The sequence below is a fragment of the Morus notabilis genome, unplaced genomic scaffold (assembly GCF_000414095.1).
Source record: "Morus notabilis unplaced genomic scaffold, ASM41409v2 Scaffold276, whole genome shotgun sequence".
In the NCBI taxonomy this organism is placed as follows: domain Eukaryota; kingdom Viridiplantae; phylum Streptophyta; class Magnoliopsida; order Rosales; family Moraceae; genus Morus; species Morus notabilis.
The window spans coordinates 589,329-601,578 of record NW_010361626.1 but is presented as its reverse complement, the minus strand read 5'-3'; the positions used below and the strand labels follow the sequence as shown (position 1 = coordinate 601,578).

Genomic DNA, 12,250 nt, shown 5'->3' with positions numbered 1-12,250 from the left:
TTTTTTTAAATAGTATTATTTTTTGTCAATATCAATCTCAGGTAAACGTGTAGATGCCGCATGGACTAACGTGGCTCCATTATTCATGGCTGACGAACTTGCTTTCTCTTCTCTTTTTTAATGCAAAACTTCATTTCTTTATTATGCTATGTAGGAGAAGGGGAGAGTGATTAAGGTTTCGTTTGTTGTGTGGATTTGAATTTTTAATTTGAGTTAAGATATGTATTTTTAAGAATTTTTTATTGTAATAACAAAATTAGATATAATATTTTTTTTAAACTTTTAACTGTAAAAATTTAAAATTGAAAACTCAAATCGGTGAAATGAACAAGACCTATCAAACATATCCTTGAAAGATGACATTGCCATGTGGATTGTGGAATCCGCGCTAGTTATCATGTCCAATACACGATCCCACTTCTCTATATAAATAATATTGGTCTCTTCAATAAAAAATAAAATAGTTAATAAAATAATATTAGTCTAATTGAATATTATAAATAACGTAGAACTGAATTATTGTATAATAATAATGGTTTTTCTTAATTGACGTTCCTCCTACATTACACCCGATGAAGATGCTTTGCAAATAATTTGATGGATTCGCTGAGACTAGTACTAGTTCACCTTGAAATTAAATATATGGTGTTCTAATCATTTTATTTTCTCTAGTTAATGATTGAGTGTTGTGACATCTTTTATCTTTGAGAAATTATTTTGCACTAAATTACGTTATTATATAAATGTTAAACTGCCCATTACACACGCTTTTGGTGTATCTAATTGTATGATATAATACACAACAAAATACACCATTCAGGAACAGATAATAAAAATGGTATTTATCTTTCTGCCAAAAGGAAAAAAAGGTATTTACACATTCGCAAAAATATATACTCTAATTTATATGTACGTACACATACATTCGTAGATGTATACAGTATACTGTAGAAACTAACACGTGGAAATAGAAGAAAACAACTTCTATCATATATTGTTGTTATTACACCACCAAGATCACTACAGAATACTATGTCCTCTCTAAAAAAGAAACAATAAAATGAAGATCTAGTTATCACGCAAGCTACCAATTGTCGCGCAACACCATGAGCTAAGTTGCTCTATTTATAGGGTTTTTTTTTATAACTCTATTTATAGGTGAGGTTGGCCTCCAAGTTTCGTTTGTATCTAAAGTGTGAATCAACCACTCATTTGGTTAGGCACTTGGACATAAGGGTGGTATAACATTACCACTCCTTAGGTAGCAAGGTTTTTTTTTTATTTTTTTATTTTTTAGTGTTGTATAACCCTATTCTAGAAAAAAAAAAGTACTTATATAGCAGTACCACTCCTTTAGTTGTAGCATCTTGTTGCATAACACTTCTACTCACCGATGTTGATTTCAACACTCCCCTCAACATCGGCTTCTGATCTTTTCTGACTTGACATATTGATCAGCTGACTTCGAAACTTTTCGAACTTGCCGCAGTGTTCACTTATTTTCGAACTTGTATGAATGTCATGTCATTTGAGGATATTCAGTTTTAAAGAGATTGTAATTTTAGATGTTTTTGTGACAGACACTTTCTAAATTATTTCAGTTTATGGATATTTTGAGGTTATTTTCTACAGAAATAAAAGGTTTGTTTACACTCTGATTTTAGTATAGTTTGATCTCATTAAGATTTAAGGGTGGACCAGTTAGAAATATGTATGTTAAGATCACATTGCATGAAATTTCCATGCTACATATCCACATCATGATCTATGCCATTCAGTTATATCGGTATACGTGACCATTGATGGGTTGAGTTACAACAAATGTAACAAATGCCGTTTTGATCCTATGTTGGTATGATTGATTGACCGGATTGATTATAGATGCATTTTGGTAATGACAACAAAGTTGAGCTCAAGTGGGAGATTGTTAGATCCTTAATCTAATATTGGGCTTATATGTGAATAATTATGTGTTGCAGATTATCATATAAGATTAAGCCGGTTTAAAAGTGATATGTTAATGTTTGGGTAATTTGGGCTTTAATGTATCTGATAGGGTGTGAGCTTTTAATGTGTAGAGACTTAATGGTAATTTTTAATTTTATAATAGGTTAAAAATAGAAATACCAAAAGATAAAAAGAAAGTTATTTATATATAAGAGTTATGGTTCACAGTTCACATGTGACATTCTATCTTTTCGACATCTCATCATCATAGAGAGAGCAGAGAGAAAGTTAAAAGATTTTTTAGGAAAACGTGTCGATCTGAAAGACAAACTATATAGTTCTAGAGATTAATTAATCATTATGGATTTAAATACGCTTCCACATTTTAAGTTATTGATTCTTAATGGTCTAACATGAACGTTTCTAGATTTTGAGTGATGGTTTTTTTTACGAAAAGATATTTTCTAACATGTCTTTTTACTATCCCAGTTGTCAATGAAGAACTTGCAATTTCTCCTTTTTTCTTAATAGTATTATTTTTGGTCAATATCGATCTCAGGTAAACGCGTAGATGCCGCAGGGACTAACGTGGCTCCATTATTCATGGCGGACGAACTTGCTTTCTCTTCTCTTTTTTAATGCAAAACTTCATTTCTTTATTCTGCTCTGTTGGAGAAGGATAGTGATTGGTAAACATATCCTTGAAAGATGACATTACCATGTGGATTGTGGAATCCGCGTTAGTTTTCATGTCCAATACACGATCCCACTTCCCTATATACTCTATCCGCGTTAGTTTTCAGGAACAGATAATAAAAATCATATCAAAATAAATTGAGAGTGTTCTAGTAGAATATCAAAATCGAGAAAGACAATAAGAGACTGAATCACATAAAAATTGTAAGGCTGTTACATTTTAGTGGCATACTGTGATTTTCTCTACAGATATAAACCAGCACTACTTATATAGGAGTCCCATTACGTGGGTAATGTGACCAAACCTAGTGGGACCAATTATTATGTGAGTGTGAGAATTTTCCGCATGGTTATAAATCTCTTTTTCCTTACTGATTAACAGTAAATAAATAAACAAAACTGTTTGGATAACTTCTCCAATCAATATTAGAGTTATCATTTTATAACAATCTAAATATCATTTTATAACAATCTAAATATCATTTTATAACAATCTATAAAGGGAAACTCTAACCGTAATAGGAGCTGTATTGCCACAGGCTAATTTTTTACCGTTCTAATATGTGAGCATCTACACTAAGAAGTTACAATATGTAATACAGTATTGCTCTTACTCACAGTTAAACTGTTGAAAAACTAATCCAAATATTAAAACAACAGTTCCTATATTAGCAGGTAAAATGATAGTTTCTATCATAAAAATGCCCTAAAGAATCAACTTTTATGGAATTTTCTTCTAGCTACCATACATAAATATAATTTCTTTGACATTTTCAACACCCCAATAGAAAATCAATTGCTCTAATTACGACGACTTCAATACTTTAATTTGCTTGGTCATTATTGTGGCATCTATTATTATCCTAGTGAACTAATTAAAATATCAAGCTTGTACTATAAAATAAAAAATATATATATTACTAAAAAAATTCTTTAGAACCTTTCATTATTACTTGGCATGGGCGTTTCAACTTGACATTGTTGTTTAAATTTGGCCTGTAATACATATTTATAATAAATTTTGCAATGCCACTAAAAGCGGCTCAAAAGAAGTCCAAGAAGAAAACTAATTAACGTGTAAGCAAGTTAATTAGCAGTAGCAGCAGCAACAACGAGAACAATAATATAATAATATGATACGCAATCGGAACATTTATATTAATAAGACAAATAGATTGGTCGCAGAGTTGAAATAATCGCTACCACCATGCCTCTATAAATTTTGAAGCTCTTTGAGCATTAATTGCTTCCAAAAGTACTGTTTATCCTGCCTTCTAATTGTTAATTACCAATATATATATATATATATATATATATATATATACGTACGTATTCCTTGACTGGTGTTTCAGTACTTGGCATACATGGAACTCACATTCTGTCACTCTTCCCTAAGGTTACCAGCCATTAGCCCTTCATGTTGCAAAGCCTCCTCTCATAACAGTAGGTTGATAACAATAAAGCCCATAACCAAAAATATCAAACCCTTCGGTTCACTGTCAAGGAACTGCGGTGACAAAGTGATTCGTCCAGTAGGAATCCATGGCGAAAGCAGATTCTCAAGATTCTTAATATACGGCCAACATAAACGCAATTCCATACAGGTATATGCTTTCCTCTGTAGATAGTAATTAAGGGGATTAATGCAAATTTTACGAATCGTTATCCTCATGTAATATCTATCACTAATTATAGAAAAAGTGCTTTCCTGTTTAACTTATAATGTGAAACAAATTATACAAGGCATGCGCTCAAAATGAATCTGATGGTTCCGATCCGATACGTCTCAAAGTTCAAGATGAAGCGGATTCAATACTTGCAAGAGTTTCGCGTTTTGGATTTGCGTGCTTTAAGTTTGTAAGGCCCTTTGCGATGTTTCCATTGCTGATAACTGCCAGGTAATTAAGTGAAATTTTTCAGGAAATTAGAGAAAGAGAAAAAAAAAATAATGATGTGAATTGCAAGAAACTAACTTCTCATTTTTAAACCCAGCAGGGCATGGATGTTTACATAGTTCTTTTTTTGCATGCTCTTTTTTTTTTTTTTTTTCCGTCGACAGTTCTTTGTTTGCGAGAGTTTTGGTTGAGAATCCACAGTTGTTTAAATGGTCTCTATTGTTTAAGGCAATCCCTGGCCTAATTGCTGTGCTTCTTTGTCAAGCGTACAATAACTGCATCAATCAAATTTACGATGTAGATATTGACAGGTACGCTTTCTATATAACTTTAATTTTTTTATATATGATTTTTTAAATTAACTTTTAAGAAGGTTACTTATTTTAACGCAATATTATTCCCCGCGTGCATTACACTCAACTAAAAAGAGCTAAAAGAAGCGGATTAGTAATAAGTTTCTTAATACCCATGTTTCGTGTACCTAGAGACTACTGGTTAAAAGTTTTGTTTTATCTTCTAGCAAAAGGCTATAACCATAAAAAAAAGGGGATTTGGTTTATTAGGGCATGTTTAGTTCATTGATTTGAGTTTTTAATTCCACTTAAGATATGACTTTATGCGAGAGTTTTTACTGTAACAAAAAAGTTAGATGTGATTGATTTTGAGAGCTTTTTACTGTGGCAAAACTCAAATTCTAAATTTAAATCGGTAAAATGAACGGAGCCTTAGTGTTAATTCTAATCCGAACCTTCATGAAGATTGGTTTCAAATTAAGCAACTATTTTGTAAAAAATAATCCATGAAAAAGCCTTTTCATCTTACTTTTTTTTTTTTTAACGGGAAAGAAAGCCTTTTTGTCTTCATTTTGTTTATTGGGAGAAAGAGGGAAATAAGCCAAGACTTGAGATGAATTAAAATTAATTGGCCAATAGTTTACATAAGTTAATAAATAGGCCAAATTACTGTTTTCGTCCATAAGTTGATAAGTTATTGTCCATAAATCACGGTTTTTGTCCATAACTTGTCTGGTTATGAACCATAACTTGACAAGTTTGTCCATAACTTATCTGGTTATGAACCATAACTTGACAATTTATAGCCTATTAATTTCTATAACTAAAAATTGGCCTATATACTTCCTTAAGCTTTTTATATTGGCCTATTTTCTACTATTTCTGTTGATTATTTTGTAATTTTGCTGATTTGTTGGCAAAAAAGCCCTTTTAACTATTCTGTTTTATATTGTATTTTTAGGATAAACAAACAATATTTACCTATAGCATCTGGGGATCTGTCAATGAAACAAGCATGGTTTTTGGTGATATTTGAGGCGCTTATTGGCATATTGATTTTGCGATTGATGAACGCCGACCGAATCACTACTTCTACGTATTATTTAAGTCTTCTATTGGCAACGTCTTATTCTGTTCCTCCTTTTAGATTCAAAAAATTCTCTGTTGCAACATCTATCTTGATTCCTTTGGTATTATTTTTTTCTTCTAATACTCTAAATCTTTAATGTACATGCGTTTTAATTTATACATATAGTTGGGTTCTTAGAAATATATTAGTTATCTTATAAAAAGTTAAAAGTGGCATTAACAACTATAGTAGATACTAGACTAGATAATATAAAAGTTTATTAATTACGTTTATTTTATTTTATTTTTTGAAAAGAATTACGTTAAATTTCGCTTATATATGAACGCAAGACAACTAATAAGTGAAGCACAAGTGGAATACTTTATATATGTGCGGTTATTTTGTATTATCCTGTTATAGTGTCTAGTCTTTACCAGTGAGTATAATTTTTGAACTTATCTTATTAGTTCAAATTTAAATGTACATAGGATTTTAATTTTTCTCCTAATTTCCACTTGAAAGGGAGCGGAGAACTGTGGAATTAATAACTTGGCATATATATATTTAGAGAAAAAAAAGTCAAACATATATTTATATATATATGTACCTGTGTGTGTGTGTGTGTATATATATATATATATGACATAATATGCAACTTATGCAGACGAGCGGTATCATTAATACGGGTGTATTTTACGCTACCCGAGCTTCGCTTGGACTTCCATTTTGTTGGAGGTACGTGCAACAACTATTCGAGAACAAAATTTCCTTTGCCTTTTCCTGTCTTTGCTCTCTATCTTTCAAATTAATTTTTGACATATATCTTAAATTGAATGGATGTAACATACAATATTACCTTTATTATTAAGTTATTCTTGTTGGTATGACGTTTTGCCTTCACCTAAAATTAATTTAGGTACCTTAAGTAAAGTTTTCTGAGAGACAATAAATTTAAAAAAAAAAAAAATACACACAAGTTCAATCATATAGGCCTAATTATTTGTTAGCTTGACTTTCTATTTGGAATATACTTTCAATCCAACGTTTAATGTTGTAGTTTTTTTTATTTTTTTTTTATAATTATTGCCTATAAATTATTGTAGTAGTTGACCATGACGTCTAGTTTTTTTTTTTTTTCTTATTCTATTTTCCTGCAGATGTGGGTGCTTAAAACTATTAATAACAATATAAGTCATGTTAAATGTCGCTTAATATGGTCATCAAGACGTCTCTTAAAAATAATGATGATTGTCTCTGTCTTGTAAGTTTTGTATTTTGTTGTTTTGTTTTTATTTTGAGTCTATAATCGCGAAAGTAGTCTCTCTATCTTTTGAGTTTCTTGTAGCCCGTGTTATGGTTGCACTTTATTTGTGTTTATGTACTACAAGTTTCTTGCTCTCAATCAATAAAAGGACTCTATCCATTAATATGGAAGTCATGTCAAAATAAGTTTTATGTGTGCTCGGTTATTTAGGCCTCGTTCACTTCGCGGATTCGAGTTTTCAATTCGAGCTGAGATGTGACATTTTTTAAGAACTTTTTACTGTAGCAAAAAAAAAAAAATTAATGTGACATTTTCTGAGAATTTTTTACTGTAGAAACCTAAAACTGAAAACTCGAATCGGTGAAATAAACGAAGCCTTAGTGTGCTAAATAACTTTCTATTACTGGGTCTCAGTCACAATTTATGTTCTTCTTCTTAAGCTTCATTAGATTCTATTAATGGATCCCGTCTCAGTTAATAGTTTTTCCTCGTGTAACACGAGATCAACCATATTGATCTTTACATGTTTCGTTTAGTTAAATACATTGCCCCTTTCAAAAAAAAGTAATGTATGAAATAAACTAAAATAATTATAACACTATCCAAATTTATAAATTACTATTATAAGCTATAACTATAACTTCTCATATTTGAGCTCATGCAAACATATGATTTAACTTTTATTTCTACCTATTAAGAATGTCATTATTTTTCAAGGATATCTATAAGCCGAAAGGAATGATTCTTGAACTCGCGTGTTTCTTGTATTTTTTTTAATTTCTTTATTAACGAATCGCGTAGCATTTGGTGTGCGATTAGATTAGTTAGAAGGTCATCACAATTTAATTGGAATGCATTAATTCTCTTGGTTATTTAATTTTTTCATGGTTGGAAAAAAAAAAAACTTTTTTATAGAATCCTCATTGTTGGCTTTCAATTTGCTCTACAGCCCCTCACTTGTTTTCATCACCACCTTTACAACCTTGTTCTTCACGGTTATCAGTAACATAAAAGATATCACAGATATGGAAGGTGATATGAAGTAAGTTTTACATTAATAATTTCCACGTTCATCATAGCCATTGAGTTCAAAATCTAAGATCTAAATTACAGGTACAACATACGAACATTTTCTGTGATATTCGGACCCAAAAAAATTGTCTCGCTTAGCGTTGGGATATTATTGATAAATTATATTGGTGCCATAACAGCTGCTATTTACATGCCTCAGGTAATTAATTTTAATATTAAAAGCTTACGTAATTATACTTTTTATCTTTATTAATGGCAAGTTACTTTTTACTCAAGTGAATATACTAATTTACTCTCAATAAATAGATAGAATGGTAGATTTTTCAAATAAATATTTGGATGAATGTCTAAAAAAATAGGAACAATTAATCCAAATAAATATTTAAATAAATGTATAAAAGCTAGGAACAATTATTTAATCTTAATAAATAAATAGAATGGTAGATTGATCCAGCTGCTATTAACATAAAACAAATATTTCAAAATCCTAGAAGTCCTTTTTTCCGTTTTTTGTTTTCCCTCGACGGGTCCCTACAAACAATATTTTTTTTTTCTTCTTCTTACAGGCTTTCAAGAGCTATGTAGTGTTGCCCGCTCACATAATCTTGGCCATATGGCTACTTTTTCAGGTTTGTCATATTTAAATTCAAACAAATATAAGATTAAAGTGAAAGTGAAAACTTCTACAACTTCTTTTCTTTCATACTTTCAGGCCTGGAAGTTGGACAATGCAAATTATGCAAAGGTAAAAATATGCAGCTTCTACTTAAGTACATGTTTTCCTATACTTAAAATTGAATTATTGATAGTGATTAGGTATTTGACTTATTATATATGCAGGAAGCAAGTGCAAACTTTTATCTATTCCTTTGGAAGCTTGTTACGTTGGAGTATCTTTTATTCCCTTTCATGTAGAAAATTAGTCCAAGTTCATCATTTTTCCGTTATCCACAGTGGATGGGGAGGATAAAAGATAGTTGTGTGTGGTATTGTTAAGATATTGTTGCTTACTTTGATTTCCAATGAACTAAGATACTCAAAACGAGTATTATAAATACAAATATCATGAGTACAAAGAGATCGATATAATCATGGATCATTGAAAAAATATATTGTAATTTACAAAACAAGAAACCATAAATTCTACTAAATAATAAGAAAGATTGTTTTTTCTTTTGTTTTTAAATTTTTTTGCTTACGATATGTATACATGCAACTCTGTACGGGAAATAAAATCAATCTTCTTAAGAAATACATTTTAGGCTTTTTTAAAATGCACTCTATTTCTAATGAAGGCTCTTTTTATTAATACGATACCAGATCTATTGTAAATACTATCATTTGTTCACCAAAAAGCCAATGCTTCCACATCTGGTTAACTGTTGTGAAATTGTAGAGACACAATATCGCATATAAGTAATGAAGTGATTAGTAGAGTATCGAATCCACAAAAATTGTGCTTAATTCAAAATTAAGTATCGAAATGATTAACTCTATTGATTATTTGAAGGACCGATTAAAAAATAATTTAAATTAAAAACTAAAAGCAGTGTACAAACAATCACTAAATGATAAACCATGATCTGGAAATGTGTAATGTGTTAGACAATAAATTATAAAGCAAAAGGTGGACTACAACATCAAGACACGCCAAAACTACAATGTCTATATAGCGAATGAAAAGAACAGACATATTGGAAGAATTTTTCAACAAAAACATTAAAACTTGACACATTATCGTCACCTTTCTTTTCCAAGACGGCGTGCGAGCTCTTCAGCCAAAGCTTGACCGGGAGTGTCACCATCAAGAACTATTCTAGAAGCCTAAAATGTATTACGCGTACAGAACAAAGAAGAAAAGTTACGCCAGAAATAAAGAAAAATTTTCGTAGAGGTGCCATTTGTTACAATGAATTACTTTCTAGATAAATTGTCTAGCACGCAGCAACCACAGAAAGCTCAATTGCATAAGGTTCTCTGTCCTTTTTTCCCTTAATCCTTTTCAAGAATATACAAGAACTTATAATTATTTGCACTTCTCAATTCAACAGCAAAGAACTTGAGAACTAAGTTTCTTAAAACATTAAGCAAAAGCAAATGGAGAATAAATGTTATAATACTTGCTATATATCTTATATTCGGTCACAGTTAGAAAAAATAAGATCGTATAGATCAATAGTGGATCATACTGTCTGTTCAAATAAATAATAAATAAAATCCAAGTTTATTTTCTCTTTTCAACGAATCTAGTTGATAATTGAGTGTTGTGATATCTTTTATCTTTGAGAAATTATTTTGCACTAAATTACACAAATGTTAAATTGCCCATTACATACGCTTTTGGTGTATCTAATTGTATGATATAATACACAACAAAAGACACCATTCAGGAACATATACAAAAATGGTATTTATCTTTCTACCAAAAGGAAAAAAAAAGGTATTTACACATTCGCAAAATATATACTCTAGTTTTATATGGACGTACACATACCTTCGTAGATGTATACAATATACTGTAGAAACTAACACGTGGAAATAGAAAAAAACAACTTCTATCATCTCAAAATAAACTGAGAGTATTCTAGTAGAATATCAAAATCAACAAAGACAATAAAAGACTGAATCACATAAACCTGATGAGGTTGTTAGATTTTAGTGGCATACCGTGTGATTTTCTCTGTAGATATAAACCTGCACTACTTATATAGAATGGGTCCCATTAGGTGGGTAATGTGACCAAACTTAGTGGGACCAACTATTATGTGAGTGTGAGAATTTTCTGTATGGGGTATAAATCCCTTTTTCCTTACTGATTAGCAATAAATAAATAAATAAACACAATTGTTCGGATAACTTCTCCAATCATGTGACGATCCTAAGTTTTGAGCATCATCCTATACTCATACTTAACATTACTTAACCTCTAACACTTACTAATTATAACCTCTTAAAATTCAGGCCAACTTTTTTTTTCCATGTACGTCTAAATGTTGTAGCATTTAGCTAGCCTTCTGTTTTCAAGTATTTGTAAAATGCTATAGCATTCTGACGGCATTCTGTTACATTAGTCATCAAAATACATAAAACACTATTTTATTTTACACATAATGTTCAGCAGCGTTTCCAAAACACGTGATGCATCCACAACCCACTTGCCCACACTCCACTGTTGCATCCTCTCTGCATGCCCAACAACAAGTTTCAGGGAGCCGGTGCCTAACCCGAGCTTCCTACAACACGAACAAACTTAATGAGCTTTCGCTCAGCAAGTATCAATAGGTCATAACAGATGCAATAATTATGCATACCCATATATGCATTCATGTCATATATCATAATACATTCTGTACTACTAAAACATGTATGGCTTATGTTCTTCTTCTTTCGTTACATTCTTTGTTCTGCTTTCGTCTCATTTTAGTCGTTCACATCGTATTTTCACGTTCTGAACGACGTTCAGTTCGGGTTTCTCATTCTTTTCATTCTTCTTTACAGATACTGTACCTTTATATGGAATGGTTTCTGTTTTTCATTTTCTTGTCTCTTCCTTCTTATGTGCCATGTCCTATTGTACCATAGCGCGCATAACCAGTGAGGAGTGGGGTAGCTAACCAATCCAACTCAGTCACGGTTTCATATCTTTCATAGTCTCATAATAACCTTTCCTTCGAAGGCTGGTACAAATAGGACTTTTAGTCTCTTACCGTTTATTAATTTTCTCATTGAAACGGTAACTTTAGTTAAATCTTATGAATTTGTGCATTATTGAGCATTTTATCATGAGATTATCTTTTCGTTAAAGTTTAACCTTTCATTTCTCTTAGTTTGATCTCGACTTAACATCGATACATACTTTTTGCAGAATAAAGTTCTAAGATTACATAAGTCTTGTAGATACTTACCTAACATAGTATCTAGCATTCACATTGTATAACATTCAAAATTTTACTATATGCACAATTTTTATGCAACATAGAAAAGTAAGCTTGTTCGTGATATAGCCATAGAAAAACTATTGTACTTACAAAAGTTTTGCTAACAGTCTTTTGTC

General features: G+C 30.9%; 1 protein-coding gene across 1 annotated transcript; it reads left to right on the top strand.

Annotated features, from left to right (window-relative positions):
- Nucleotides 1-4,007: 4,007 nt before the first annotated feature.
- LOC21408642 (homogentisate solanesyltransferase, chloroplastic) lies at nt 4,008-9,111 on the top strand. The gene is made up of 10 exons (XM_024167045.1): nt 4,008-4,247; nt 4,387-4,541; nt 4,703-4,849; nt 5,793-6,021; nt 6,565-6,635; nt 8,114-8,206; nt 8,278-8,395; nt 8,763-8,825; nt 8,909-8,941; nt 9,037-9,111. The coding sequence occupies exons 1-10, from the start codon at nt 4,008-4,010 to the stop codon at nt 9,109-9,111; spliced, it is 1,224 nt and encodes a 407-aa protein (XP_024022813.1).
- The last annotated feature ends 3,139 nt before the right edge of the window (nt 9,112-12,250 follow it).